The 26,686-nt window shown below is 41.3% G+C and overlaps 1 protein-coding gene across 1 annotated transcript in view; it reads right to left on the bottom strand.

Annotated features, from left to right (window-relative positions):
* LOC123772632 (uncharacterized) overlaps positions 1 to 26,686 on the bottom strand; it is a 155,724-nt gene that overhangs the window by 29,350 nt on the left and 99,688 nt on the right. Inside the window, exons 4-5 of the mRNA XM_069303718.1 lie at positions 15,031 to 15,111; positions 10,744 to 10,790 (exon numbers count right to left, since the gene is read on the bottom strand). Of these exons, the coding sequence (XP_069159819.1) occupies positions 10,744 to 10,790; positions 15,031 to 15,111 (128 nt within the window). The remainder of the gene's footprint in view (positions 1 to 10,743; positions 10,791 to 15,030; positions 15,112 to 26,686) is intronic.

The following is a 26,686-nucleotide window of genomic DNA, read 5'->3' as shown; positions in this document are numbered from 1 at the left end:
GGATGGTAATCTTGGGCATAGCATTTTATCAAATCACCTCATTCTTTGGGGCACACGTGAGGAACACAAATGCGAACAAGCCTGAATGGTCCTCAGGACTATATGCGACTGAAAACTAATCTCTTTCTCTTCTCGATAATCTCTTTCAAGAGAGATTGAGCCTGCTCTTCTCTACATCAAGTTACGTATGTTATACAAGAATAAGATGCTACCTTGAAGATACGTCTACCAGTAGCACAAAACGATTTGACCAGGAGGCAAACGTACCCAAGACTCACCCCCTACTCCACACTCCCTCCAGGCTGGCTCATCATCAACCAGCCAACTACCCTTCCCAGCCTGTCTGCTCCTGATTGGTGACTTGCCGACTGCACACCTGCACTTCTGCACCTCAGCGCCTTCTACCTGAGTCGACGTCTGGGCTTGAACCAGCCATTGAAGTCAGAATATCCTTGTGCTCTCAAGCAGTGAACAACTATCTGATATCCGCTGTGTATCAGGTGGATGTTTCTCAGCTAGCGCCATATTCTTAGCACCTGATTATTTTTCACTTTGTATTTATATTATTGTAGAGTAACTTCATCCCTATTCTTCATTAATATTATACGTTTTTGACTCATTTGTTTGCATTGTACATAGTTAAGGGATTGTCTTTGTTTATAATTTGTTTTCTATATTAATTAAAGTTTCATTGTTCATACTATGTGTTTTGCGTGTCTTCCCTTACTTTATTGTAGATAAACAGGCAAGTTATTTATTTTTTTTTTGTAAGTGTGACTAGGCATTGACACCTGCCATTAGGAGGACTGCCGAACATCTACACTCCCACACTTTCCCGTCACATTTAATGGGGGCCTGTCCGGGAGCTTCACTCAGGTACTAGTACCAGAACGTCAATTTGTGGTAAGCGTACGTGGCTTTGATACAGTTGCTTTTCAATATTTTCAATACTTTTAATATTTATATGGTGCTGTGTGTATTGTGCATTCCGAGAGTAGCATATGGCGAGTGTTGGATAAATTTGGATTACGTGGTGACTGAAGGCCTCAGTCATTCTCTTAATTGGTCATCCCTCCCTCCGTGTTATTACTCGTGTTTTCCACCTTTTGTCCCTAGGATATTTCTCAATCTCAGACAGATCATCATTTTGGGTACCCTGGTACTCTGGTTTGTCTTTGGGTCAAAGCACCCTATCTTCTGCAATCCGACGGAAGGAGGATACAGAGGGCCATAGTTCCTCTAGCACAGACTACGTTGCTGAGTTGGGACCTCAGCAGCAGTTGTCGTCACCAGTTGACACTCGCACCCCTACACGTCGGTCAGAGATGATGATATTTACTTAGGTAGGGAATTAGCTTTCTTTTTTCAGAGCACAAAGTTTGCTAATTCTGTGAGCATCATATTTCATTTAGTGGGAAAACCCTTGCTTCTGTCCTATAGAGACTCGGCAAGGTATGCCTACATTCTTGGACTACCTTATTCACTTTTGGAACAATTAAATGTTTCATTTGTTTTAGAAACTATCAGTTTCATTTATTTAGTAGGATTTTCTTGCCCTTATTCTCTTACATTGAGTACCGGGTACAAGATTTCCTGCGATTTTGATTGACTAATCATTTACCATTCTAAAATTAACTTTAATTGTTAAATATTAAATTCCACAGGATAGTTTCCAGTTGCCACGTTATCCTGTTACTGACACTTACCATATCACAAGTATTCGTTGTACATATATTTGCTATTTTTCACCATGTTTTGTCTCCAAGCTTTCCGTAACGATCCAGCAGGTGAAATAGGGAACTTAAGTCGTGCCAAAAAGACTGAAATACAAACTCTAACACATTAGTATCAACTAGATGTTCCCCATGGAGCCAACAAAAATGAATTGCACATTTTAATAATGAATCACCTCTTAGATGAAGGGAAGAGTGACTCTGAAACTCACGAAAATTATTTTATTGCAGATAGACATGCTCTGACAACTATGAAACTCAAGCTCGAACTTGCAAAGCTCGAGCGGGAGCAACAGAAAGAAGCTCTACAAATGAGGAAAGAAGAAGCTGCAATCAGGAAAGAAGAACAAGAACGAGAGGCTGCCCTGAGGAAAGAAGAAGCTGCAATCAGGAAAGAAGAACAGGAACGTGAAGCCACCCTCAAGGAACTTGAGCTGGCCCTATTCAGAGAGCGTGAGCGAGTACAGCTTGAAGCAAAACAACGTGACCTGGAAATCCAACGGGAGTACATTAAACAGCAGGCTGACAGTGCTCTCGAATACCGGCGACAAGAACTCGCGTTGGAAACTACACACCACACTCAGCGCCAACAAGCTACAGCTAGTCTTCCCGTAAGTTTCAATATCTCCCGTGCAAGTAAGTTAATGCCACCATTCGTTGAGACAGGGATCGATGTATTTTTCACCACTTTTGAGACCCTAGTTAAAAAAACTTAGCTGGCCTGCAGATCAATGGTCTACCCTTCTCAGAGTGCATCTTACAGGTAGAGCTGCAGTTACTCTTAGTACCTTAGCGTCTGAGAATGACTACCAGACCCTGAAGCAAGCACTTTTGGACGCCTACCTTTTCTCCACCGAAAGCTACAGACGAAAATTCCGTGATCATCTAAAGGCAAGTACCACCACCTTTCTAGAATTTGCCAATACCAAGAAAAGATATTTCATGAAATGGCTGAAAGCAGCACATGTCTCTACATTTTCAGAACTCGTCAACCTCATGCTAGTTTAGGAATTCTTGAGATGTGTTCCCCTTCCGTCCGTTTATATTTAGCAGATAAAGAAGAAACCGACTACATCAAATGTGCGAAGTCAGCTGACACCTACAGCCTCATCCACCGGCTTACACCAGAACCATCTTCCAGTAAGAAGTCTTGGTACAGTTATGATAAAGTGAGTGCCGATCAAGCGAGCTCTCAATTGTATTGTAAGTATTGAAAACTCTATGGACATACCATAGATAGATGTGGAAAAGCTCAATACAAAGGCAATGAAACAACTAAACCCAAACCGACTCCTCCTAAGTCCGGTAAGCCTGTGATGAATGTTGGTGTTCCTGTTAATGATATTTCTCTCTTCAGCAAACACATGTATCCTGGAACTGTCTCTACCAACGGTACAGATTCGGAGGGACGTTTCAAATTGAAGATCTTGAGGGACCCAGCGGATCTTCAGTCAATAATATTGAAATCAGCTGTGCCTAACATCATCTACACTGGGGAAACCGTCCTTATCACTGACCTCACTGCTACCACTCCGTATCCACTCGCCAGAGTCCACCTGGATTGTCCTTTTGTGACCGGTGAAGTCCAAGTCGCCATCATGGAGAAGCCTTTTCCCATGTCTGGAGTGCAACTTCTCCTCGGCAACGACTTGGCAGAAGAACTGCAACCGTCCAACCTGATCATCATGGACAAACCCCAGGTGTGTAACTCTGTAGTGGACAATCCCATCTTTAAGTAAGTTTCAGCAGAGGTCCAAGAAAGTGATGAAGTTTCTCCTCCGGTTTTGGTGACCACCCGTGCACAAGCTGCATGCCCGCAACCAGCTGACTCTACTGCTACCGCTGTCCCTCAAGACCATCAGAATCTACCACCGAATCTTACTAGTTTGAAGTTCCGTAAGTTACAGAGGGAAGATCTATCATTAACACCATTATTCTTCCAGGCTGAGACTCCACCTGACAGTATTCCTGGGTTCTTCCTAGAGAATCAGTTGCTCTACCGGAGGTACAGACCCAGTAAGCTGAAGGAGGACGACGATTTTGCAAATGTCGAACAACTAGTGGTTCCCACCAGCCTACGGCCCGATATTCTACACCTGGCCCACGGAGCTCTTTCTCACTATGGTTTTAACAAAACCTACCACGGTTCAGACAAGACTACTACTGGCCAGGTATGGTTAAAGACGTCAAAAGTTACGTGCAACAGTGTCATACATGTCAGATGGCAGGTAAACCTAACATTTCTATTCCCCAGGCCCCATTGACTCCTATTCAGGTGCCTGCGGAACCTTTCCACAGACTCATCATAGACTGTGTTGGTCCTTTACCCCGGACCAGTTCTGGCAACGCCTATATACTAACTATCTTGTGTCCTACCACCAGATTCCCCATAGCAGTTCCAGTAAAGAACATTACGGCTGCTACTGTGGTGAAACACCTATTGAAGATCTTCACCCAGTATGGATTTCCAAGAGAGGTTCAAAGTGACTGTAGCACCAACTTCACCAGTGATCTCTTCAAGAAGACACTGGAAGAGTTCAACATCACACAGGTACTGTCCAGCCCCTATCATCCTGCTTCACAGGGTTCTCTTGAACGTAGTCATCAGACTATTAAAACACTCCTAAAGAAATTTTGCAATGAAACCTTGAAGGACTGGGATAAAGAACTTGACCTCATCATGTGCATTTTCAGAAGTCTCCCCAATGAGTCTCTAGGAGTATCTCCTTATGAGATGCTCTACGGACGTAAGTGCCGTACTCCTCTCAAAGCTTTCAAAGATTCTCTACATAATGCCACCTCAGTGACCCTCAGAATGTGCCCCAGTTTCTTCAAAACTTAAAACACATTCTAGAGAGAGTGCGTAAATTTGCTAATGACAATCTACTGAAAGCTCAGGAGAGGATGAAGATTCATTTTGACCAATGCAGCAAACAAAAGAAATTTAAACCAGGAGACTTCGTGTTGGCATATTTTCCTATCCCAGGTTCTCCATTGCAAAACAAGTTTTCAGGACCTTACCGCATCAAGGAGTGCAGAAACAATCACAACTACATTCTTGAGACTCCAGATAGGCGGCGGAAGACCCAGTTGTGCCACGTCAACCTCCTGAAGCAGTATCAAGGTACTCCCCCTACTGTGTTGGTATCATTATCCACCTTTAGTGAATGTAGAAGAGGAAGTAGTGGTGGCAGTGGTACTGTAATTGTTTATTAGCAGATCTAGATACATGGTTTATTCCCAATCACTTTAACTATTGACAGCTGCAGTAATTAGTGATGCTGATTATCCTTATTCTTTAGTATTCTTTATTTCAGAATGTATTTCCTTTGATACTTTGACAATTTTGTTTTCTTAGGTAGGGAACCTGAAGACAACAATTCAAGCATTGGAGAATTCCCAAAATTTTTATTTTGGAAAGCTGACGCATAGAAATTTTATGCCAGACTGAGAGTGGCAATTGCCCCATCAGTCCACAAATTTTTGAAATACTACAATCCGTTACGGTAAGTGAGTGCATAATGCATTTTTGTATACCACTCCTTCAATTGGTAAGGCACCCATCTATATTTAGATCTTGGTTTATGGGTCTTTCCTAATTTATTGCTTTAATTTTATTGTTTTAATTTAAGTAAGTTTTCAAGCCCCTTAAGCTTTTTTTCAGTCATCAAGGCAAGCAGAGGTGCAGCATAATCCACTAAAGATTTGATGTATGCAAGGTACATCATTTTGACAATTGTGACAATTTATATTATTGTAGAGTAACATAGTTGAGGCAGTTGATAGTGGTAAGGATTGTGATGTTGTGTACCTTGACTTTAGCAAAGCTTTTGATACAGTGCCACATGAAAGACTGATTAAAAAGATAGAAGCTCATGGTATTGGGGGCTGATATTAAGCTGGATTAAGTAAGTAAGTAATTATCAAAAGAAGGCACCAAACCGGGAAGGCTATGTAGCACCATCAAATGTGCAAAATAATCAGAGGGCGCTAAATATCACCAAGGATGCCAATACGAGAACAAAAACGCATAAGGCGAACGATATCAAAAGTATCCGAGTCACCAAGAATTCTATCGAGGGACAGGTGACCGCGAGGGGCGGTCGGAAAGCAAGACACACGCTCGTCCTGGAAGTCAGGACATTCAAGAAGGACATGCACGACCGTAAGAGGGACAATGCAACTAGGACAATAAGGAGCAGGGCGGCGCTCCATCAAGTGACCATGGGTTAAGCGAGTATGGCCAATACGCAACCTCGCCAGAGCTGTTTCCCACTGCCGGTTACGGTGGAAGGAGGACGGCCACGAGGAAACACAACATTTAAGAGTACGTAGCTTGTTACCAGTAACAGACAACCAAAAAGCCTGCCAACGGGTAAGGACTGAGGAATGGATAACCGGGTAAAAGTCGGAATACGGAATGCCTTTACGAGAGATGGGACAAGAGCGGACAGCGTCCTTAGCGGCAGCATCCGCACGCTCATTTAAAGACACACCAATATGGCTGGGAACCCAACAAAACTCAACCGACTTAAATTTACTGTGAACGAGAAACAGCCAATGCTGGATCTCGACAACTACTGGATGAACCGGATTAAAGGACCCGAGAGCCATGAGGGCACTACGAGAGTCAACAACAACCACAAAGGAAGACTGACAACGAGAAAGCAGGAGACGAAGAGCATAGAGAATAGCATAAAGTTCCGCTGTAAAGATGCTAGTCTCCGGAGGCAAGCGACACATATAAGTGCGATCAGGAAAAACAACAGAGTAGCCAACACCGTCCGCTGACTTAGACCCATCGGTGAAGACAGAAACGGAGCGGGAGTGAGAAGAAAAGTGCTCGAGGAAAAGGCGTTTTAGAACCGTAGGAGGGGTAAAAGCTTTAGTTATACGGGTCAAGGAAGTACAAAACCGCGGAAGAGGGACCCTCCACGGGGGCAAAGAAGGAACAACACGAGGAGAAACATCAGAAATACGAACGGAGAGAGAATCCTGTAGGCGAGATAACCGGACAGAAAGAGGGAGGTGGTGAAGAGGAACAGGGACCGCAGGAGGGGTAAAAGTTAAAGCACGACAGAGGCGAGAGGAAGGATGTTGCAAGGACCCCAGCAAGAGCAGCAACCGAAAGGGAAGCAGGGGCCAAAGAAACCTCCATAGCAGGAACAGGGGGCACAAGCACTGAAACGGGAGGGGAAGGAGCAACAGAGCCAGAAGGAGGAGCTGAGGAAGAAAGCGAAGCCTTCTTACCCGCCGGGGAAGAGGAAGGAGAGGAGCCAGGCTTACGCTTCTGACTTAAAGAGACCAGTGTCCCAGCAACTACGTACCGGGCAACGGATTCCAGTGTCTCAACAGGAGAAGCCGAACGAGAGCACACACGACGGCCGTTAGGAGAGCGATGGACATCCGCCCACACCGACAGGCGGTGGGGAGAGCCGATAGATGGAGGAAGAGGATGGGAAGGAGGATCGGAGGGGGACGAGGAAGAAGACACAGAAGACACGACAGACCGGGTAGAAGGAAGGGGAACCCCAGACAGAGGACCAGGAGGAGGATCCTTCGGGAGAGAACCCAAAGGAACAGAGGAGGGGGCAGTGGGCACATCAGGGTCCAAGGCCCGGAAATGGTTGCGAGTCTGAGGAAGGCGGGAAGGACGAGGAGAGGAAGAGCGCAACACGCGAGCATAAGAGATATTAGCATAAGGCGGGAGCCGGCGAACCTGGCGCCTCGCCTCAGGAAAAGATAAACGCTCCCGGTGCTTCAGGTTGAGGACGGCTGCCTCAAGCTTGTAATGGACACACGCACGGGAGAAGGTAGGATGGGCCTCACCGCAGTTGAGGCAACGAGCCTGGGGAGAAGTGCACTCCGACTTAGAGTGACCTTCGCCACCACACAAAGGACAGAGAGAGACAGTCCCGGAGCAGCGGAGGGCACCATGCCCAAACCTCCAGCACTTGTTGCAGAGCCGAGGAGAAGGAATGTACTCCTGGACAGAGCACCTGGCACCAGCAAGAATGACAGAGGGTGGAAGGGTCCTACCATCAAAGGTAATCTTCACAACCCGGAGGGGTTGACGGCGACTACCACGAGGGGGACGAGTAAACGTGTCCACCTCGAGAATAGAATGGCCCTGGGCAGCGAGGATATGTCGAATATCGTCGTGGCAGTCGCGCAGGTCCCGAACACCATTCGCAACATGGGGCAGGAGCAAAATCGTGCCAACACTGGCATTCAACTGAGCGTTCTTCGAGACCCGAACGGGGGTCTCGCCAAGGCAGGATAAGGCAGCCAAGCGGGAAGCAGCATCCTGAGAAGGAGCAGCAACGACACATGTACCGAGACGAGTGGGGTTGAAAGTAATGGAGGCATCCACGGAATCAATGAGATGTCGATGGAGGGAGAAATCGTCAGGAGGCGCAGAATCAAGAGGGAGGAGATCAAAATATTTGGCCCACGAAGCGGGACCAAACAAGGCTTGATAGGTAGCAGAACTGGAAGGAATCGAGCGAGGGCGGCCGTGACGAGGACGGCGGTGAGAACCCCCAGAGAGAGAGGGGTTAAAAGGCGCAGTAGTTACAACTAGAGAAGGAGCCGCGCCAGGGGACGAGGTAGTCACCACTGGAGGCTTGGGGCTCGACCCAACCACAGAGGAGGGAGGGGAGCCAGGGGAAGGAGTCAGAGAGGCCAAAGGAGGAGCAAGGTCGGGGCCCAATGCAGCGGAGGCTACAGAGCCCGGTCTTCCAATACGGACCGACTCGGGGGCTTGGTCGCCCACCCCACGAGCCTGAGAAGGTAAGCCAGAAGCAGCCGAAACAGGGGTTATCATCTTGACGAAAAGAAGAATTCATTCACGAATGTGCCCCCACACCCACCATGGAGCCACAATTAGAGGCAGGACACCCAACAGGAAGCTATCGCCGATCTTGTCGGGGCCTCCTACGGGTGCGTCGTGAGTATACGCCCCACAAACGCCACCTGAAGAAACCGACAGTCCGTCGAAATCGGGTTCAGTGACGAAAGGGGGATTGACAATAAAAGGTTCCCCTCGCTCTCGACGTCGGGTACTACAGTTCTACGAGTGCAAGAGTATGCCTCCTCAAGCACCCGGGCGTCAAAATAGAAGAAGTCCAAGGGAAGAACCAGAACGAGCAAAAGGTCGGCAGGAAACGGCAAGCAGATAGGAGAAGAGGGGGGAGAAAAACGAAACAGAAGGAAAAGGAAAAGATGCCCAGCAGAATTGGAGAGGACGGCAGCAGGAGCACAAGGCTAGAAAAGGTCAGAGGACTGTCCCAAGGAGCATCACACTCCGGCAGCCGCCCACGAAGCCCCCACACGGCGACAACGAGCTGAGCGGGGAGGGGGTTAAGCTGGATTAGGGCATGGCTATACCAAAGGGAACAGAGAGTTAGTATAAATGGAGTCAAGTCAGAGTGGGAAAATGTTGTAAGTGGAGTGCCTCAAAGCTCTGTCCTGGGTCTTCTGTTGTTTATAATATATATAAATGATTTAGATTCAGGTTTGAGTAGCAACATTTGCAAATTTGCCGATAATACAAAAATCGGTAGAGAAATTAATACGGAAGAAGACTCACTATCACTTCAAGTTGATCTAAATAGGGTTTTGAAATGGTCAACGGATTGGCAGATGCAGTTTAATGCTGATAAATGTAAAGTTTTGAGGCTAGGTAATGATGATAGAGTTACAAGATACGAGCTAGATGGTGATGAGATTGCGAAATCTGATTGCGAAAGGGATCTGGGAGTTATGATTAGTAAGAATTTAAAACAAAACGATCAATGCATGAATGTTCGTAATAAGGCAAATAGGACACTGGGATTTATTAATCGAAGCATTAGTAACAAGACACCTGATGTGGTTCTTCAGCTATATCTAGCTCTGGTTAGGCCCCATTTAGATTATGCAGTTCAGTTTTGGTCGCCGTACTATAGAATGGATATAAATTCACTTGAATGTGTCCAGCGTAGGATGACTAAGTTAATTCCCCAAATTAGAAATCTTTCATATGAAGAAAGATTAACAAAGCTTAAGTTGAATTCACTGGAAAGGTGAAGATTAGGGGTGACATGATAGAGGTTTACAAGTGGATGAATGGACATAACAAAGGGGATATTAATAGGGTATTAAATGTCTCAACACAAGACAGAACATGAAACATTGGATATAAATTGGATAAGTTTAGATTTAGGAAAAACTTGGGTAAATACTGGTTCAGTAACAGGGTTGTTGATTTGTGGAACCAATTGCCGCATAACGTGGTTGAGGTAAGGTCCCTCGGTTGTTTCAAGTGTCGGTTGGACATGTATATGAGTGGGATTAGGTGGTTAGAAATAGGAGCTGCCTCGTATTTGCCAATAGGCCTTCTACAGTTACCTTTGTTCTTATGTTCTTATAACCTGAGCTTGTAAAAGCTACTTAGTCACCTTCAGTGGTTAAGTGCTTATTGCACACTAGTTTCTCTATCATCTATCTCACGCTGTCAGAGTGTAAGAGACAAATGTATGTGTATGTATGTATGTGTGTGTATATATGTATATGTATGTATGTGTTTATGTGTATGTATATGTATAAAGTATGTGTGGAAGCTGATCAGAATTACATTTCACCTTTTTAAATGCACATTAATAACATTATGTAAACGATACATCGAACACTTTACGTAGGACAGACGTAAATCTGTGTATCTATGTATTTACGAATGTACGTTAGATTAGCATTTTAAAAGCACTGCAATCACCTTCAGTAGTTGATTGTTTAATAAATCCCTGAACTATATGTTTAACTAATCTCTACCCCTGTCCATTGAAGACAGAGGAAAATTTATATATGCTGGTTAGCATTGTTAATGTGTGGCCACGTCTGTGGTAAATAATAATAAAAACTAATAATACCACCAATACTACTGCAGCAGGAGAGACAGCTACTCTCCGTCAGTAGTCATATCACACCAGGCAGACACCAGCCGTCCCTCCCTGTGGAAGAGATTACTCACCTCCGTCAGTAGTCATGTCACACCAGGCAGACACCAGCCGTCCCTCCCTGTGGGAGAGATTACAACTCATAAAACACCTCAACATTTCACCAGGTAAAGTCCTGGACATCAGCCACATATTGTGGATGTTGTCCAGCAGCTATATAAAACTCTCCAGAACCAAGCATGTTTATCATTACTATGGAGACTAAGCTCACATCACGGATAAAGTCCTCTTGGTTGAGTCCAGGCCCCGCACACCATTTTGTATGACTCATGCTGAATCACGAAAACTGAGTCACTCATCCTGAGGCACTCATACTGAATCTCACTGACTCACTTATACAGTCATTTTTATTTAGTCACTTATAATAAGTTACTCACACTGATTCATTTATACTAAATCATACAAAGTCACTCCTGCATAGTTACTCATACTGAGTCTCTCTCATGGAATCACTCAATCTGAGTAACTCACTTTGAATCACTTGAATTTAGTCAATCTTACTGACCAACTCCCATTGATTCATTAATACTGCATTAATATGGCTTCAGCAGGTAGGCGATTCCTTGGGTTTATATCCCGCTAAACTCACGGTGAAACCACGACGTTGCTGCAACGTTCTAACAAGTTGTAACACCTTCTGACAAGTTGTAACATCTTCTAGCAAGTTGTAACACGTTCTAGCAAGTTGTAACACCTTCTAGCAAGTTGTGACACCTTCTGACAAGTTGTAACAGCTGTTAACAAGTTGTAACACCTTCTAGCAAGTTGTAACACCTTCTGACAAGTTGTAACAGCTGTTAACAAGTTGTAACACCTTCTAGCAAGTTGTAACACCTTCTGACAAGTTGTAACAGCTGTTAACAAGTTGTAACACCTTCTAGCAAGTTGTAACACCTTCTGACAAGTTGTAACAGCTGTTAACAAGTTGTAACACCTAACAAGTTGTAACACCTTCTAGCAAGTTGTAACACCTTCTGACAAGTTGTAACATCTTCTATCAAGTTGTAACACCTTTTAGCTTTTCCTTATCATACTACAGAAAGACATTAACGTAACTTAAAGTCTTTATTGTAGTAGTTGTAGTTCTTTATTGAATAAATTATTATTGTTATAGAAGAACGGTCTTTATGTCAATAACTCAACATAATAGTGTATCACATACATATTCTGCATAGTACAAAACTTCATGTAAATTTTAATGACGGCCTGCTTCTGGCATTTGAATCCGATTCATTGTGCCACACATCAAATTAAAATTTGGTGTGAGAACTCTTGGGTTACCCATAAGAACGCTTTATCACTAGAGGAACCGGACGTCCAAGTGGATAGGGATTTCAACCAAGATTGAAGGCCTGGCGGATTGCTTCCACCCTTCTATGGGCTCTTGCCTAAAGTACATGCTGCTTCCGACTCTTAACGTGTTGGCTAAGCAGTCCTTTCTGTTTGAGGTCTAACCTTCAATGTTAGGTGAATAGAAAAATCTCACAAACATTAACCGGCCACTGCATAATGACTGGAACATAAACCGGCCACTACGTCAGGACTGGAACATAAACCGGTCACTACATCATGTGTAGGGAGTTCTCACCAGAATAAGTTTGAGTACTGTTAAATTACTAGTTGAAATCTACTTTAAAATTAATTAATTGAAGTGGACTGAATGATGTAAATGAAGTGTATTACATTGATTAGTCGTGCTGAGGTTTATCTTTCCACAAGTTAAGGGGTTTATACGTACGTAACCTATATCACCAATGGTGGTTAACAAGAAACAACATTATGTGTGTTAGTTCTACGGTTAAATAGGTTAATAATTTATCAAATGCTTAGCTCTAGAGTCGAAATCGCCTGATAATAGGCAGTGGTTTTCTTTGGTCACATACAATAAACATCAGTTAAGGGAGTCTTAATGACAACTTGGGAAACCGCAAACAGGCCGAATGGATGTTAATTCTTCTTCTGAATGGCACCTGCCAATTAATGTATCAGTAGTAAACACTTACCACTACACAATGTATATATATATACATGGGAAATTAATTTATTGTAAGAAATGAGTTTACCTGTTCCGGGTGCCCTCCATGTATCCTATCCGGACTATAATAATTATCTATACTACTGGCCAGAATTATTGATAATTCTTACTAGTAAACTGGAAACAATACTTCCCAAGTAGCGAAATCGTGGATTGGGTGATCGTGGGAAATATCTGGTGTGTACACGTGTGAATTCTTAAGTAAGGCTAGTAGGGTTGACGTATCAACTGCGATGCGCACAATATAGTGTGTCCGCTTTATCCTTGGCTTGGGACTCCCCAACCAGCACGGCTCAATTTTCGATATTATCAACTTATTACTAAAGGAGGAAGTTTGGATTTTATGAGTCAGTTAATAACGATTAGTCATATAGATCACTTTTTTGTGGTATTTAAACTCAAGATTGAAAGTTTTAGTTATTCACAAGAGTAAATATCACTCATAAATCGTGAAACTGCTTATGTGGTAACATCCCATTCTCCCTGGTGTGTTGTTAAATTCGTTTTCTGTGAAAGGTTAGTAAATAAGTAATGTTAGTATACTCCTGACATCTCTTTTTAACTTTGTATGCCAATGGTTAGTAAATAAGTGTCGTAATTTCCGACATTATGACGAGCATAAACAAGCCAGCATATACAGCTAAGCCTCTTTCGTAAATATTATTTTTGCCTTTATTTAAAATTAATTTTAGATTAAAATAAATATGTGTATATAGACTCCTGGTTCAAACTTGATGACGAGTGGACACCTCCTCCGCTTGGGAGCCACCGGATCACGTTCTGTATTCGCGTTTTGCCTCTGATACTGCCGTATGGCATCCCATTTCAACTGTCCATTTGTACGACACCTGGCGCACATATCGCCTTGGGTCACGGGATTGTTGATACATTTTTGCACGTGTTTTGGCTGGTTCTCCCGGCGGGTTGACAGTGTCCCGTGCCGGCTTGGCCGAGAGGTGCCGGGGATTGGCGGGTCTTGGTGGGCTCAGTGTGCCCTCAGTCATGGTGGGCAGCCGGCTTCTGCTCTGCTGGAGGGCACTGGATGACTTTTGCGTTTTAGTTGGGGGCCGAGTTTATGATTTTGATACCCAGTGTTCTCTGTGTGGGGCGGGGCCCGGTGCTTGTCACCCTGAGGGACTCCTGGGGCTCCCCAGTGTTCTCTGTGTGGGGCGGGGCCCGGTGCTAGTCACCCTGAGGGACTCCTGGGGCTCCCCAGTGTTCTCTGTGTGGGGCGGGCCCGGTGCTAGTCACCCTGAGGGACTCCTGGGGCTCCCCAGTGTTCTCTGTGTGGGGCGGGGCCGGTGCTAGTCACCCTGAGGGACTCCTGGGGCTTTACAATCACCTGCCTGTCTGCGTTTCTTTGTCGTGTGGCATATTAGTTTCCAGTGATTGGCGTCACTCGTTTCGCGATTTGGCTTGGTGTTTCACCTTTCTAAGCTTTGCAATTAACCCTTACCGGGTTCGCCGGGGCGCATCCGATCCCACGATCGTCGTCGAACCTAAATCAACAACAACAACAACAACAACATATGTGTATATAGATGATTAGGATACAAAGTTTATAAACAAGTATATTGGTCCTTCATGAATCTGAGAGGGAAATATTCTGATGAAATAATCCTGTAAAATTTATCTTCGTATCAAAATGTGTTTAGTTCTAGCCTTTCCTAACTAATACAGTTTAGTTCCCAGAGGTAAAATGTGTTACTTCTCGGAACTCTGTTACTTCTCATAGCTTACATTGTACGAGCTGTTGGCATAATCCTTGTTGACTTGACACCATCCAGATGGACGACCTGACACCACCTGGATGGCTAATCTGGTGCAACCCATCTGGTTGACCTAGCATGACCTAGATGGATGACCAAGTACGACCTCGATGACTGACTCAGCACAAACTTGATGGCTGACCTGGTATGATATTGATTATTGACCTAGCACGACCTTGATGGATGATCTGGATTGATGACTTAGCATGACCTGAATGCTTTTACATGGTATGACATGAATTGTCGACCTGGCACGATCTGCACTGTCGACCTGACATGGCCTGAATTGTCGACCTGCATGGTTGATCTCACTCAACTTGGATGGTTGATCTGGCCCGACCTGGATGGTTAACCTGGCATGACCTGAATAGTTAACCTTGCACGACCTTGATAATTACCTTAGTGCTACCTGGAGAGTTAACCTGGCACAACCTGGATAATTAACCTGACATGACCTGGATAGTTAACCTGGCATGGTTTGGACGATATAATATTACCTGCGAGGTTTGATGAAGTAGACACCGTCCAGCCTCGCTCCCCGACAGTACAGTTCTGCACAGTCCTTGGCCGTTGACACCCTGCCAATATTTTACCATTGTAATATCTGGTTGAATTATTGTCAATTGTGTCAACTAATTACACAACAATTGTGTAAACTAATATTGACTAGCGAGTGAAAGAAGAGCTCAGGAGATATATGGTGTGATCTTGCAGTTAAAGAAAGTTACTCTTGCGTAGCAGACAGATTATTACAGAAGAGTATGAATAAAATATGAGTGTAAACACCATGTGAGTATAAGTCTTTTGTGTGAGTCATTCAAAATAATTATTGGGATGATTTGAGATTTCAGAGATGAGTTTTTTCTATCATGTGAGATCTGTGAGATATGAGTTAGTATTAGTCAAATGAGAGATTATCTTATGAAAGTGGATTATCATATGTAATGTGAAGTGCAGCAGGGGATAAAAAAACAGTAAGTAAACTTGATTTGAAAAAAAAGTTAGTAAGAACTCTGAAAAGTAAGACACTGTGAAGTCACAAAAAAGATGCAGTGAATTTCATAAAAAAACAACAACACAAACATGGCTCTGTAAATTAATACACTGTGATCTCCCTTAAAAAAAAATTGTCATTTTGAAACCTAAGGTAGCCTGCAAAAAAATTAAGTCTCGGCAAAAAAACTAAATCTCTGCAAAAAATAAGTCACTCTGCAAAAAAAAACTTGTCACTCTGCATACAAAAGTAATTCTGCAAAAACTACAGTTACTGTGCAAAAAAAACTAAATCACTCTGCAAAAACTAAGTCTTTTTGCAAAAAACTCAGCAACTCTGACAAAAAAAAAACTGTCACTGCATAAATACTAAGTCAGTCTGATAAGAGCTATGATCCGAAACACATCATGTGTTGATATGTTTGAATTGTTTAAAGTATGTCTTAAATTATATGAAATGACTGTCTTGGTAAAAGTTTAACTTAATAAAAGGATGAGACATGGAAATTTGAATTGCTGCTCCAAATTGGAGAGTAAACACTAAACATCAAGGTTAAATTCGCTGAGATAGAAGGTATAGTTGAATAAAATATTAAAATTGGTAAGACAGAAGATGCACATATTGAAGTGGGGGTAGATGTAAACTCTATTTGTTGGGAGCTATGATATTAAACAACAATTGTTTGGTATGTTGAAGTGCTTAAAGGAGACCTAAATCGTTTAATAATGCAAATTGGAAAGTAAACAAAAACAGAAAGATAAATTGTAGAGTTGTAAGGTACAGTTTGATTTATTTAGTAGAATTAATAGTACAGAAGAGGCACACAATGAATAGAATAGGAGCAAAGTGATTTAAAGGGTGCTATGATCCGAAACAGAACATGTGATGGTGTGTTGAACTCTATAAAGTTGGTTTAAATCGTTTTAATGTTATTGTTCCCCTTGCCTCTCCTACAAGGGGTATTTTCAACTTTCTCTGAAAATGGTTGTGAATTGGAATGGCTGTTACATAATGACTGTATACACATTACATCTATAGGAATATAAATTAGAGACTACATAGTGATATTCGACACTTGAACATAAGAATGGAAGATATGATACAATATAGACTGCTTTAGCAAGATCGATATGGCCAAACACTAATGTGAGTCGGACTAAAAAAAATTACTTTAAACAGCTCTCACACTAATACACGTGTTCATGCACGCTGATGCATGCTTACATTCGTCCACAGGCACAAGTCACACTCACCCTGTAATACTCAGGGAATTTGGGAAAGTCCTGTCGAGGGATGAGTATACACGTTATGTTAAAATTGGAAAAATATTATACTTCAAATACCGCTAGTCATAAACTTTGATACATTAAGAGTTTAATTGTGAAACAGAATGTTTGATATTGGCTAGATACAGCATGAACGATGAGTTAATTTGTTTTTGAAACTGCAGAGTTATGATATAGTTGGATGTTGAATAAAGATACAATATATAGCTATCCCTCTACCACCTAATTGGTTGGTTATTTTATAAGAAGATATAATATGAAAGATGAAATAAGATGATAAAGAGAAAGACGAGATATGATAATGGTACAGTTATCATTTAATTCCTTAAATGGGATCGTGGGTGTGTGACGTTTTTATGTGTTACCCTGATCATTGAGTAAGGGAATGAAGACATCGCAGATAACTCCATCTTATCACGGATGAAATATTGAATAAAGTGAATTTTAAGGGGGGAAGGAATCATCTTGAGAGTTGTATGGTTCATTAGGTAAGAATGCTTCGTGAATACCTGATCTGCATTGGTAGGTAAGCACTAATAGGTAAGTAGTCTCGCTCATCCACGTTCACCCGCATTCTGGGTCATCCAGTCTTACACCACCCTCCTTGACAGCCGCACACCTGCTCTCTCACTCTATTGTTCCTACCGATGACCCTCTGTACCCTTGTCTCACATCCTCTCAGGGGGTCTCGTCACTCTCCCGAAAATGGGGACAATTTAATTATTGAAAATTTGAGAGTAAACACAAAACATGAAGCTTACATACCTTAGTTGGACGGTCCAGATTGATTGAATTAGTAATATTGATAAGACATTAGTTACACTAGAAGACCCACAAGATGATTCAACTTTAGATGTAAAAGATCTGTGATGGACTATATGATACGAAACAGAATAACTGTATGTATATTGTACTGCTTAAAGCTGACTTAAATTGATTAATACAACATAAAACAGTAATGTTATGATATGGAAAAGATTTACTGTGGAATAAGTTAATATTAATAATGATGAGTTTGAAAGATTTTGATAAAAGTAGAAAGATTAACTAAGTTACGACAGATAGAGATAAGATCATAAAAAGAAAAGATAATAATAGCGGGGAAGTGTAGTTTACCTTACTGGGACCAATTTATATAGGTCTACCTGAATATAGTGAAGAGGATGGGAGTCTAGTGTTAGATCTGAGATCTATAACTTATCATGCTAGTCATGCGAAATGAAAGATCTAGAGAAACATGTTTGGAAAGCACAGATATGTAAGTGCATCAGCCCGTCCTCCAAAATGGGGAGGTAAATGTACACAGCCCCATAAGTGCAATTATGTACTATGTATGGCAGTCAAGAATTGTACTAATTTACACTTAGTATTAAATCGTAGTCAAATATATTGTGAATATTTGAGTTTACCTAAAAAGCTGAAAAGAAAACCACGACCTAACCTAACCGTCTTAGTTTGTGAAGATAAGCATTTTATTGGATCTTTATTATACCTACTACTTAACCTATAGCTATATTGATATTACAGTTTTATAAAACAAATAAAACAAAACTAAAATATTTCAATAAATTGTAAAGTAACTCAGGATATTTTCAAATTTTGCATAAAATCTCTATTGTTTAATAAAAGTGAAAAAGTAAATCCTAATATTTAAAACTTGTTTATAGTAACTGAACTTTAAAATTTAATCTTAAAATTTTAAGTGTCCTAACAGAAAACTAGGAGAATTAAATCGGGGGAGGGGGATGGGTAACAGCCCCATAAGTGCAATTATGTACTATGTATAACAGTCAGAAAATGTACATATTACACTTAGTATTAAAACGTACTGTCAATTCGGAGGATGGGTTGCAGTGCATAGATAAATGACAGACCCATACACTGGTTCATCCATGGTCAACCTTGAACGCTTTCCCAGTCACAGTCTTTTCTCACACACTAATGAAAAATTTACACATACCATGGAGAATAAACACTGAATCTTTGATGCTTAAATAGCAATATTGAAATATACTGATCAATAAACTTGATAACATTTATGAGTCGTAAACACAAAGGTGCGTAGATATATAGTATTTACTTGATGCGTAAATGCATGAAGTAGAAACGAGGAAAAGATTACTTTATTTGTTTGAAACTGAATAATAGCAGGGATCATGAAAGATCGAATTGGTAATATTTATAACTCATAAAACACACAAAAAAGTTTAACTAATACATGCATACCGTTGTGTTAGAGATTTGTTAATACATAAATCATAATGAGGTGATACGGAAAGATTTGTCTGGGCAAGCTTATAACAAATATTAATGTGTATGAATGATTTTGATACCGAGTAAACGAAAAAGATAACTTACTTATTTTGCAGTAAGATAGATTGGTAAAATATTGATAATAATAAGACTATTGTATACCTTACTATTTTTTCATCTATGATACACTACCGAAGTTAACGTATGGGGAGAGAGAGTAACACTATGATTTGAAAACGTTCAATGTAACATTCTAAACGTCAAGAAAGAAGCATCTATTGAGAACGATGGGAATTTGACTGGAAAATGTAAAGTAAAATGTAAATGTATAGTTATGCTGGGGGGGGGGGGGGAGGAGAGGGTCGAAGGTCAGAGAGCCTCATCTGCTCACCTACTTCCCCTCTCATCACACACTCACACACACAAACTCCCTTACACTTACTTGATCATACTCATCACTTTCATTTTACTTTCACTGTACTCTGAAAATACGTTAGTTGGAATCAATAAGGTAGGCTAATAATTTAAAATAAAGCCATATTCCTCTACTACGTCTAAAATATGATGATTTAAATTATAATTGCTATGACACAACACTTTAATACGCGCAAAATATAAGTAACCCATTAAATCTAAGTAGCCCAATACAAGTAGCCCTATGTGACTAAGTGGATTTCATCCACACCAGAGACTGGGCTGCTGCGGTCATTGATCCCTGTTTGTGAAACCCATGGTCCTGTGACTAGAGGGTAAAACAGCATCTGATATTAACCATAACACTTAACTACGAAGCCATACACTGGAATATATAGGCATTTACTACAAACACAATACAATGGTTTAAACTAGTAAGACACAGGTCCAAGACTAAAGTCTCTAAAAATAAATTAATTAACCCTAATGCCAAGACGTGGGCAACTGAACACCCGCACCCCGGGATGCGCGCACGTGCGCACATTCACGTTTAGCGAGCGATCTATCATGCTCATCTGTCAATCATCTAGCTCTGCCGATGGAGGGGATGGCTCTAGTCTCGTTTTCTCCTACTCAAAGACACTCCTCAGAAATGTTCTTTAGATCAATCTTACAGAGCTTGCTAAGGACATCTCTGGTTTCATCACTCCTTTTGGCCTCTTTAGATACGAGCGACTGTCTTTTGGACTCTGCAATGCCCCAGTTACCTTCCATCCTGCTGTGAACATCATCATCCAAGACCTTGACGATACCTACGCCTACCTGGATGACATTGCTGTTGCGACCATCATCTGGGAAGAACATCCACACCAGCTACAACGTCTGTTCTACAATCTTTTCCAGGCTGGTCTCGCCATTAATTTGGACAAGTCCACGTTTGCCAAAGGTAAAGTACTTCCACTGCCTATGATATGACACGATCTTGGTCATATCATAGGCAGTGGAAGCATAGCACCTCTAGACGTTCACCTTCAAGTCATCCAACAATATCCACAGCCTACTTCACATAAACAACTTATGCATTTCTTAGGCATTGCTTCATATTATCGTCGATTTTGCAGAAACTTTAGCACCGCTGCCTCACCTCTAATCAACCTTACCAGGCCCCTAAAAAGAAGTACATTTTGATTATCTCCCAATCCATTGCTTTTGAACAACTGAAAACCTTGCTTTGTACTAATCCCATCCTCGCCTCGCAAGATGTTAAACGACCCTTCATCCTTAATGTTGATGCCAGCAGTACCGGCATTGGGGGTGTCTTGATGCAACAATGAGAGGGAGAATTCTTGACAGTCAGCTACTACAGCTACAAGCTGAAACTTCGCCAATATAATTATAGTACAATCGAGAAGGAGCTACTCGCCATCGTGCTGTGCTTGCAACGTTATGAACCCTATCTACAAAGGCACCATCCCATCACCATCTATTCTAATCATAATCCACTTTGGTTCCTGCAACGAGCCCAGTTCTCCAACCAATGCTTACTCCATTGGGCTTTGTTCCTGTAGAACTAGCATCTCAAGATCTCCTACATCAAAGGCTCAAACAATATAGTTGAAAAAGCACTCTCCCTCTTCCAATCTTCTACCAGCATCAGCGTCTTAGGCAACAGAAAAAGGTTTCGGGGAGGCGCGGTCACGTAATTCCCCAGCATAGCGTGGAAAGCTGCCTCTTCCGCCTACCTTCAACGCCTTCATGGTACTGTACACCCTCTACGACAGTAAAGTCAGACAGCCCCCCAGACAGACGTCTGGATACCCTCCCCCCTGTACACCGTACCAAACTACGCAAACCCATGACAGGTGAAGCTCGCCAGTGACCTGTTTGCGCCCGCTAACTGCTCGTCATCTCGCTGGCTCCTCGTCACCATTGCACCTTGCCGCCAGACATCACCCACAGACATATATAAACCCCTGCTGGTGGCTAGGAACCTCAGACTACCCCTGGTGCTCTTGGGATCTACACTTCACCTACTTCACTTGAACTTGCTTCCTGCTACGGTGCGTAACGGTGATCTAGTGTACTTGTCACATAGCTTTCAACAACATTTTTGTTCTTCAAGCAGAGTAACATTTAATTAATTTCTCGTGATTTAGCCAAGTATTGTTCAGGAATTATTTTGTTATTATGATTAAAGTTATAGTAAAGTGTTTGTTTATGTTTATTGTTTAACCCGGCAACTTTCACACCACAAAGGCAAAGCACTATTTATTTATTTTGATGTTATTTTTTATGCATAGAAGCAATTTCCATCTGCCAGGTATTAACTGTGCCACCTAAACACGTCACAATAGCCTAAGCTATTTGAACCACCCCAGGTGATAGCTTAGGCTATCACCTCATTATGTCCGGTCGTGATGGTCAAGTGGATTAAGGCGTCTTGTACATACCAGTTGCGTTGCTCCTGGGAGTATGGGTTCGAGTCACTTCTGGGGTATGAGTTTTCAGTTGCATATTGTCCTGGGGACCATTCAGGCTTGTTCGCATTTGTGTGTTCCTCACGTGTGCCCCAAAGAATGAGGTGATTTGGTAAAATGCTATGCCCAAGATTACTATCCGAGTGCCGGCGGTGGGGTGGTTCAAATAGCTTAGGCTATCACCTCATTATGTCCGGTCGTGATGGTCAAGTGGATTAAGGCGTCTTGTACATACCAGTTGCGTTGCTCCTGGGAGTATGGGTTCGAGTCACTTCTGGGGTGTGAGTTTTCAGTTGCATATTGTCCTGGGGACCATTCAGGCTTGTTCGCATTTGTGTTCCTCACGTGTGCCCCAAAGAATGAGGTGATTTGGTAAAATGCTATGCCCAAGATTACTATCCGAGTGCCGGCGGTGGGGTGGTTCAAATAGCTTAGGCTATCACCTCATTATGTCCGGTCGTGATGGTCAAGTGGATTAAGGCGTCTTGTACATACCAGTTGCGTTGCTCCTGGGAGTATGGGTTCGAGTCACTTCTGGGGTGTGAGTTTTCAGTTGCATATTGTCCTGGGGACCATTCAGGCTTGTTCGCATTTGTGTTCCTCACGTGTGCCCCAAAGAATGAGGTGATTTGGTAAAATGCTATGCCCAAGATTACTATCCGAGTGCCAGCGGTGGGGTGGTTCAAATAGCTTAGGCTATCACCTCATTATGTCCGGTCGTGATGGTCAAGTGGATTAAGGCGTCTTGTACATACCAGTTGCGTTGCTCCTGGGAGTATGGGTTCGAGTCACTTCTGGGGTGTGAGTTTTCAGTTATATATATATATATATATATATATATATATATATATATATATATATATATATATATATATATATATATATATATATATATATATATATATATATATGCGAACAAGCCTGAATGGTCCCCAGGACTATATGCAACTGAAAACTCACACCCCAGAAGTGACTCGAACCCATACTGCCAGGAGCACTCTGCTGGCGTACAGGATCCCCTTAACCGCTCGACCAACACGACCGGACAAAAGAGGATGGTAGCCAAGGCTATTTCCATCCCCCAGTCGGCAGTCGGTAGGTAATCTTGGACATGGTATTTTATCAAATCACTTCATTCTTTGAGACACACGTGAGGAACACAAATGCGAACAAGCCTGAAGGGTCCCCAGGACTATATGCAACTGAAAACTCACACCCCAGAAGTGACTCGAACCCATACTGCCAGGAGCACTCTGCTGGTGTACAGGATCCCTTAACCGCTCAACCAACACGACCGGACAAAAGTGGATGGTAGCCAAGGCTATTTCCATCCCCCCGCCGGCACTCGGTTGGTAATCTTAGGTATGGTATTTTATCAAATCACTTCATTCTTTGGGGCACACGTGAGGAACACAAATGCGAACAAGCCTGAATGGTCAATTAATTGCCAATTAATGCACAACAATATTCTGCCCACTTCAAGACTCCGCTTCAATATAGAAGCATTAAGAAATATGGGCCAATAGGCCCTCCACAGTTACTTCCATTCTTACCTTCAATACCCATTGTTTCGTGTTCTATCCTGTGTTGAAAGTTTTGTTCACCTCATCCAAAACTGTTGTAACATATCACCTCACCCAAAATGCGGGTATAAAATAAGAAATGAAAGTTGTTTAAATCATAGCATAGTAAGAACTCTGTTTAGTGTTTGCAGGTTATAGTTGTGTGTGTGTAAACTAAAAGTCTTTGAAAATGTAATAAGTTATTACGAAACGTGTTCAAGTGTCGCGTTAGACTAGAAATAAAAATAAATTTTGGAGAACTGATTTTTTAGTTACCATCAACAGTGAAAAGAAACAAGAAATATCGAGAAAATTAGTGTTAGAATTATTGATCTTACTTTTTCGGTCATATTTAATATATATATGTATATATATATATATATATATATATATATATATATATATATATATATATATATATATATATATATATTATGTATATATATATATATATATATATATATATATATATATATATATATATATATATATATATATATATATATATGTATATATGTATATATTATGTATATATGTATATGACAATGTCAGACCACGGAGGAAAAATGAAACAGGAAATTTCCTTAAGTACTTTCGTATATTAAATACATCTTCAGAAGGACCTTCTGAAGATGTATTTAATATACGAAAGTACTTAAGGAAATTTCCTGTTTCATTTTTCCTCCGTGGTCTGACATTGTCACATTCTTAATCACGTGTTTATTTTCGTGATATACACACATATATGTATATATATATATATATATATATATATATATATATATATATATATATATACTATATATATATATATATATATATATATATATATATATATAGTATATATATATATATATATATATATATATATATATATATATATATATATATATATATATATATACTATATATATGTATATATATATATATATATATATATATATATATATATATATATATATATATATATATATATATATATTTATATTTATATATATATATTTATATATATAAATATATATATATATATATATATATATATATATATATATATATATATATATATATATATATATATGTCGTACCTAATAGCCAGAACGCACTTCTCAGCCTACTATTCAAGGCCCGATTTGCCTAATAAGCCAAGTTTTCATGAATTAATGTTTTTTCGTCTACCTAACCTACCTAACCTAACCTAACCTAGCTTTTTTTGGCTACCTAACCTAACCTTACCTATATATATAGGTTAGGTTAGGTTAGGTAGGGTTGGTTAGGTTCGGTCATATATCTACGTTAATTTTAACTCCAATAAAAAAAAATTGACCTCATACATAGAGAAAAGGGCTGCTTTATCATTTCATAAGAAAAAAATTATAGTAAATATATTAATTCAGGAAAACTTGGCTTATTAGGCAAATCGGGCCTTGAATAGTAGGCTGAGAAGTGAGTTCTGGCTACTAGGTACGACATATATATATATATATATATATATATATATTATATATATATATATGTCGTACCTAGTAGCCAGAACACACTGGATATTTGCCTAATAAGCCAAGTTTTCCTGAATTAATAAATTTTCTCTAATTTTTTTCTTATGCAATGATATAGCTACCCATTTCATTACGTATGAGGTCAATTTTTTTTTATTGGAGTTAAAATTAACGTAGATATATGACCGAACCTAACCAACCCTACCTAACCTAACCTAACCTATCTTTATAGGTTAGGTTAGGTTAGGTAGCCGAAAAAGCTAGGTTAGGTAGGTTAGGTCGTCAAAAAAACATTTTTCATGAAAATTTGGCTTGGCTTATATATATATATATATATATATATATATATATATATATATATATATATATATATATATATATATATAAATGAACCTCATACTCTCTGACCAAACTAAATTCCAAAGGGTAACGAAGGACACTACAGCCGAATTGAAAGCAAAGGTCAACAAACTGATCGAAACTGTGAACGCCAAGAAATCTGGACTCCACCTGCCAAAGATTATTGGGGAATATAAACCTGGATATGCGTATGGAAATGTCAAGACACACAAGCCTGGAAACCCACTTTGGCCAATCATTAGCCAGATACCCACACCCACGTACAGACTGGCGAAGCGACTCAACAGCCTGCTGACTCCTTATGTCCCTTGCACCTTCAGCCTGAAGTCTCCAAAGGAATTTGTTGACTTACTGCGGGGCACACGGGCCACAGGGATAAGAGCCTCGTTGGACGTAGAATCACTGTTCCCCAACGTACCTGTGGACGAGACAATCGGGATGATAGCCGGCAGAGTGTATCGTGATCCAGCCTGTACTCCTCTTGACATGCCAGAAAATATTCTAAGGAAACTACTCCAAGCTTGTACTAAAGAGGCACCCTTCTTGAGCCCGGAGGGGCACATGTATAAGCAAGTAGATGGCGTCGCCATGGGTTCTCCCCTAGGTGTCCTGTTTGCAAACTTCTACATGGGTACCATCGAGCAAAAAGTCTTAGTCGACATGAACTTGAAACCGGCCATATACTGCAGGTATGTTGACGACATTTTTACACAGGTACCTGATGTCGGACATCTGCAGGAGCTGAAGGAAGCGTTTGAGCAGAGTTCCGTGCTGCGTTTCACTTACGAGATGGAAAAGGATGGGAAGCTGCCCTTTCTAGATGTAACAGTCATGGAAAAGAACGGAGGTTTCCACACTGAAGTCTACACTAAGGAAACGAACATAGGAATGTGCCTAAATGCCAACAGCGACTGCCCAGACAGGTATAAGAGGAGTGTTGCTAACGCATATGTCGACCGCGCTCTCAGCCACAGCTCAGAATGGAAGCAAGTCGACGAAGAACTCTGTAGGGTAAGGCAGGTCCTAGTCAACAACGGCTTCTCCAATGGTTTCGTCGAAGACATCATAAGAAGGAAAGTGAAACGCCATGCAACCTCTGAAGAGACAACTAACACAACACCTATACCCCCTATTAGACTATTTTACAGGAACTTCTTTTCCACAGCCCATAAAACGGAGGAAAGGGTCCTGAAAGATATTGTTAACAGAAACATTATCCCTACAGACAAAAATCAGAGGATATAACTGACGATTTACTATAAAACCAGAAAAACGGCCAGCCTACTCATGAGAAACTCTCCAGACACAAAG

Source organism: Procambarus clarkii, chromosome 50 (genome assembly GCF_040958095.1).
Source record: "Procambarus clarkii isolate CNS0578487 chromosome 50, FALCON_Pclarkii_2.0, whole genome shotgun sequence".
Taxonomy (NCBI): Eukaryota; Metazoa; Arthropoda; class Malacostraca; order Decapoda; family Cambaridae; genus Procambarus; species Procambarus clarkii.
The sequence above is the reverse complement of the archived record's forward strand: the minus strand, read 5'-3'. Positions and strand labels throughout refer to the sequence as shown.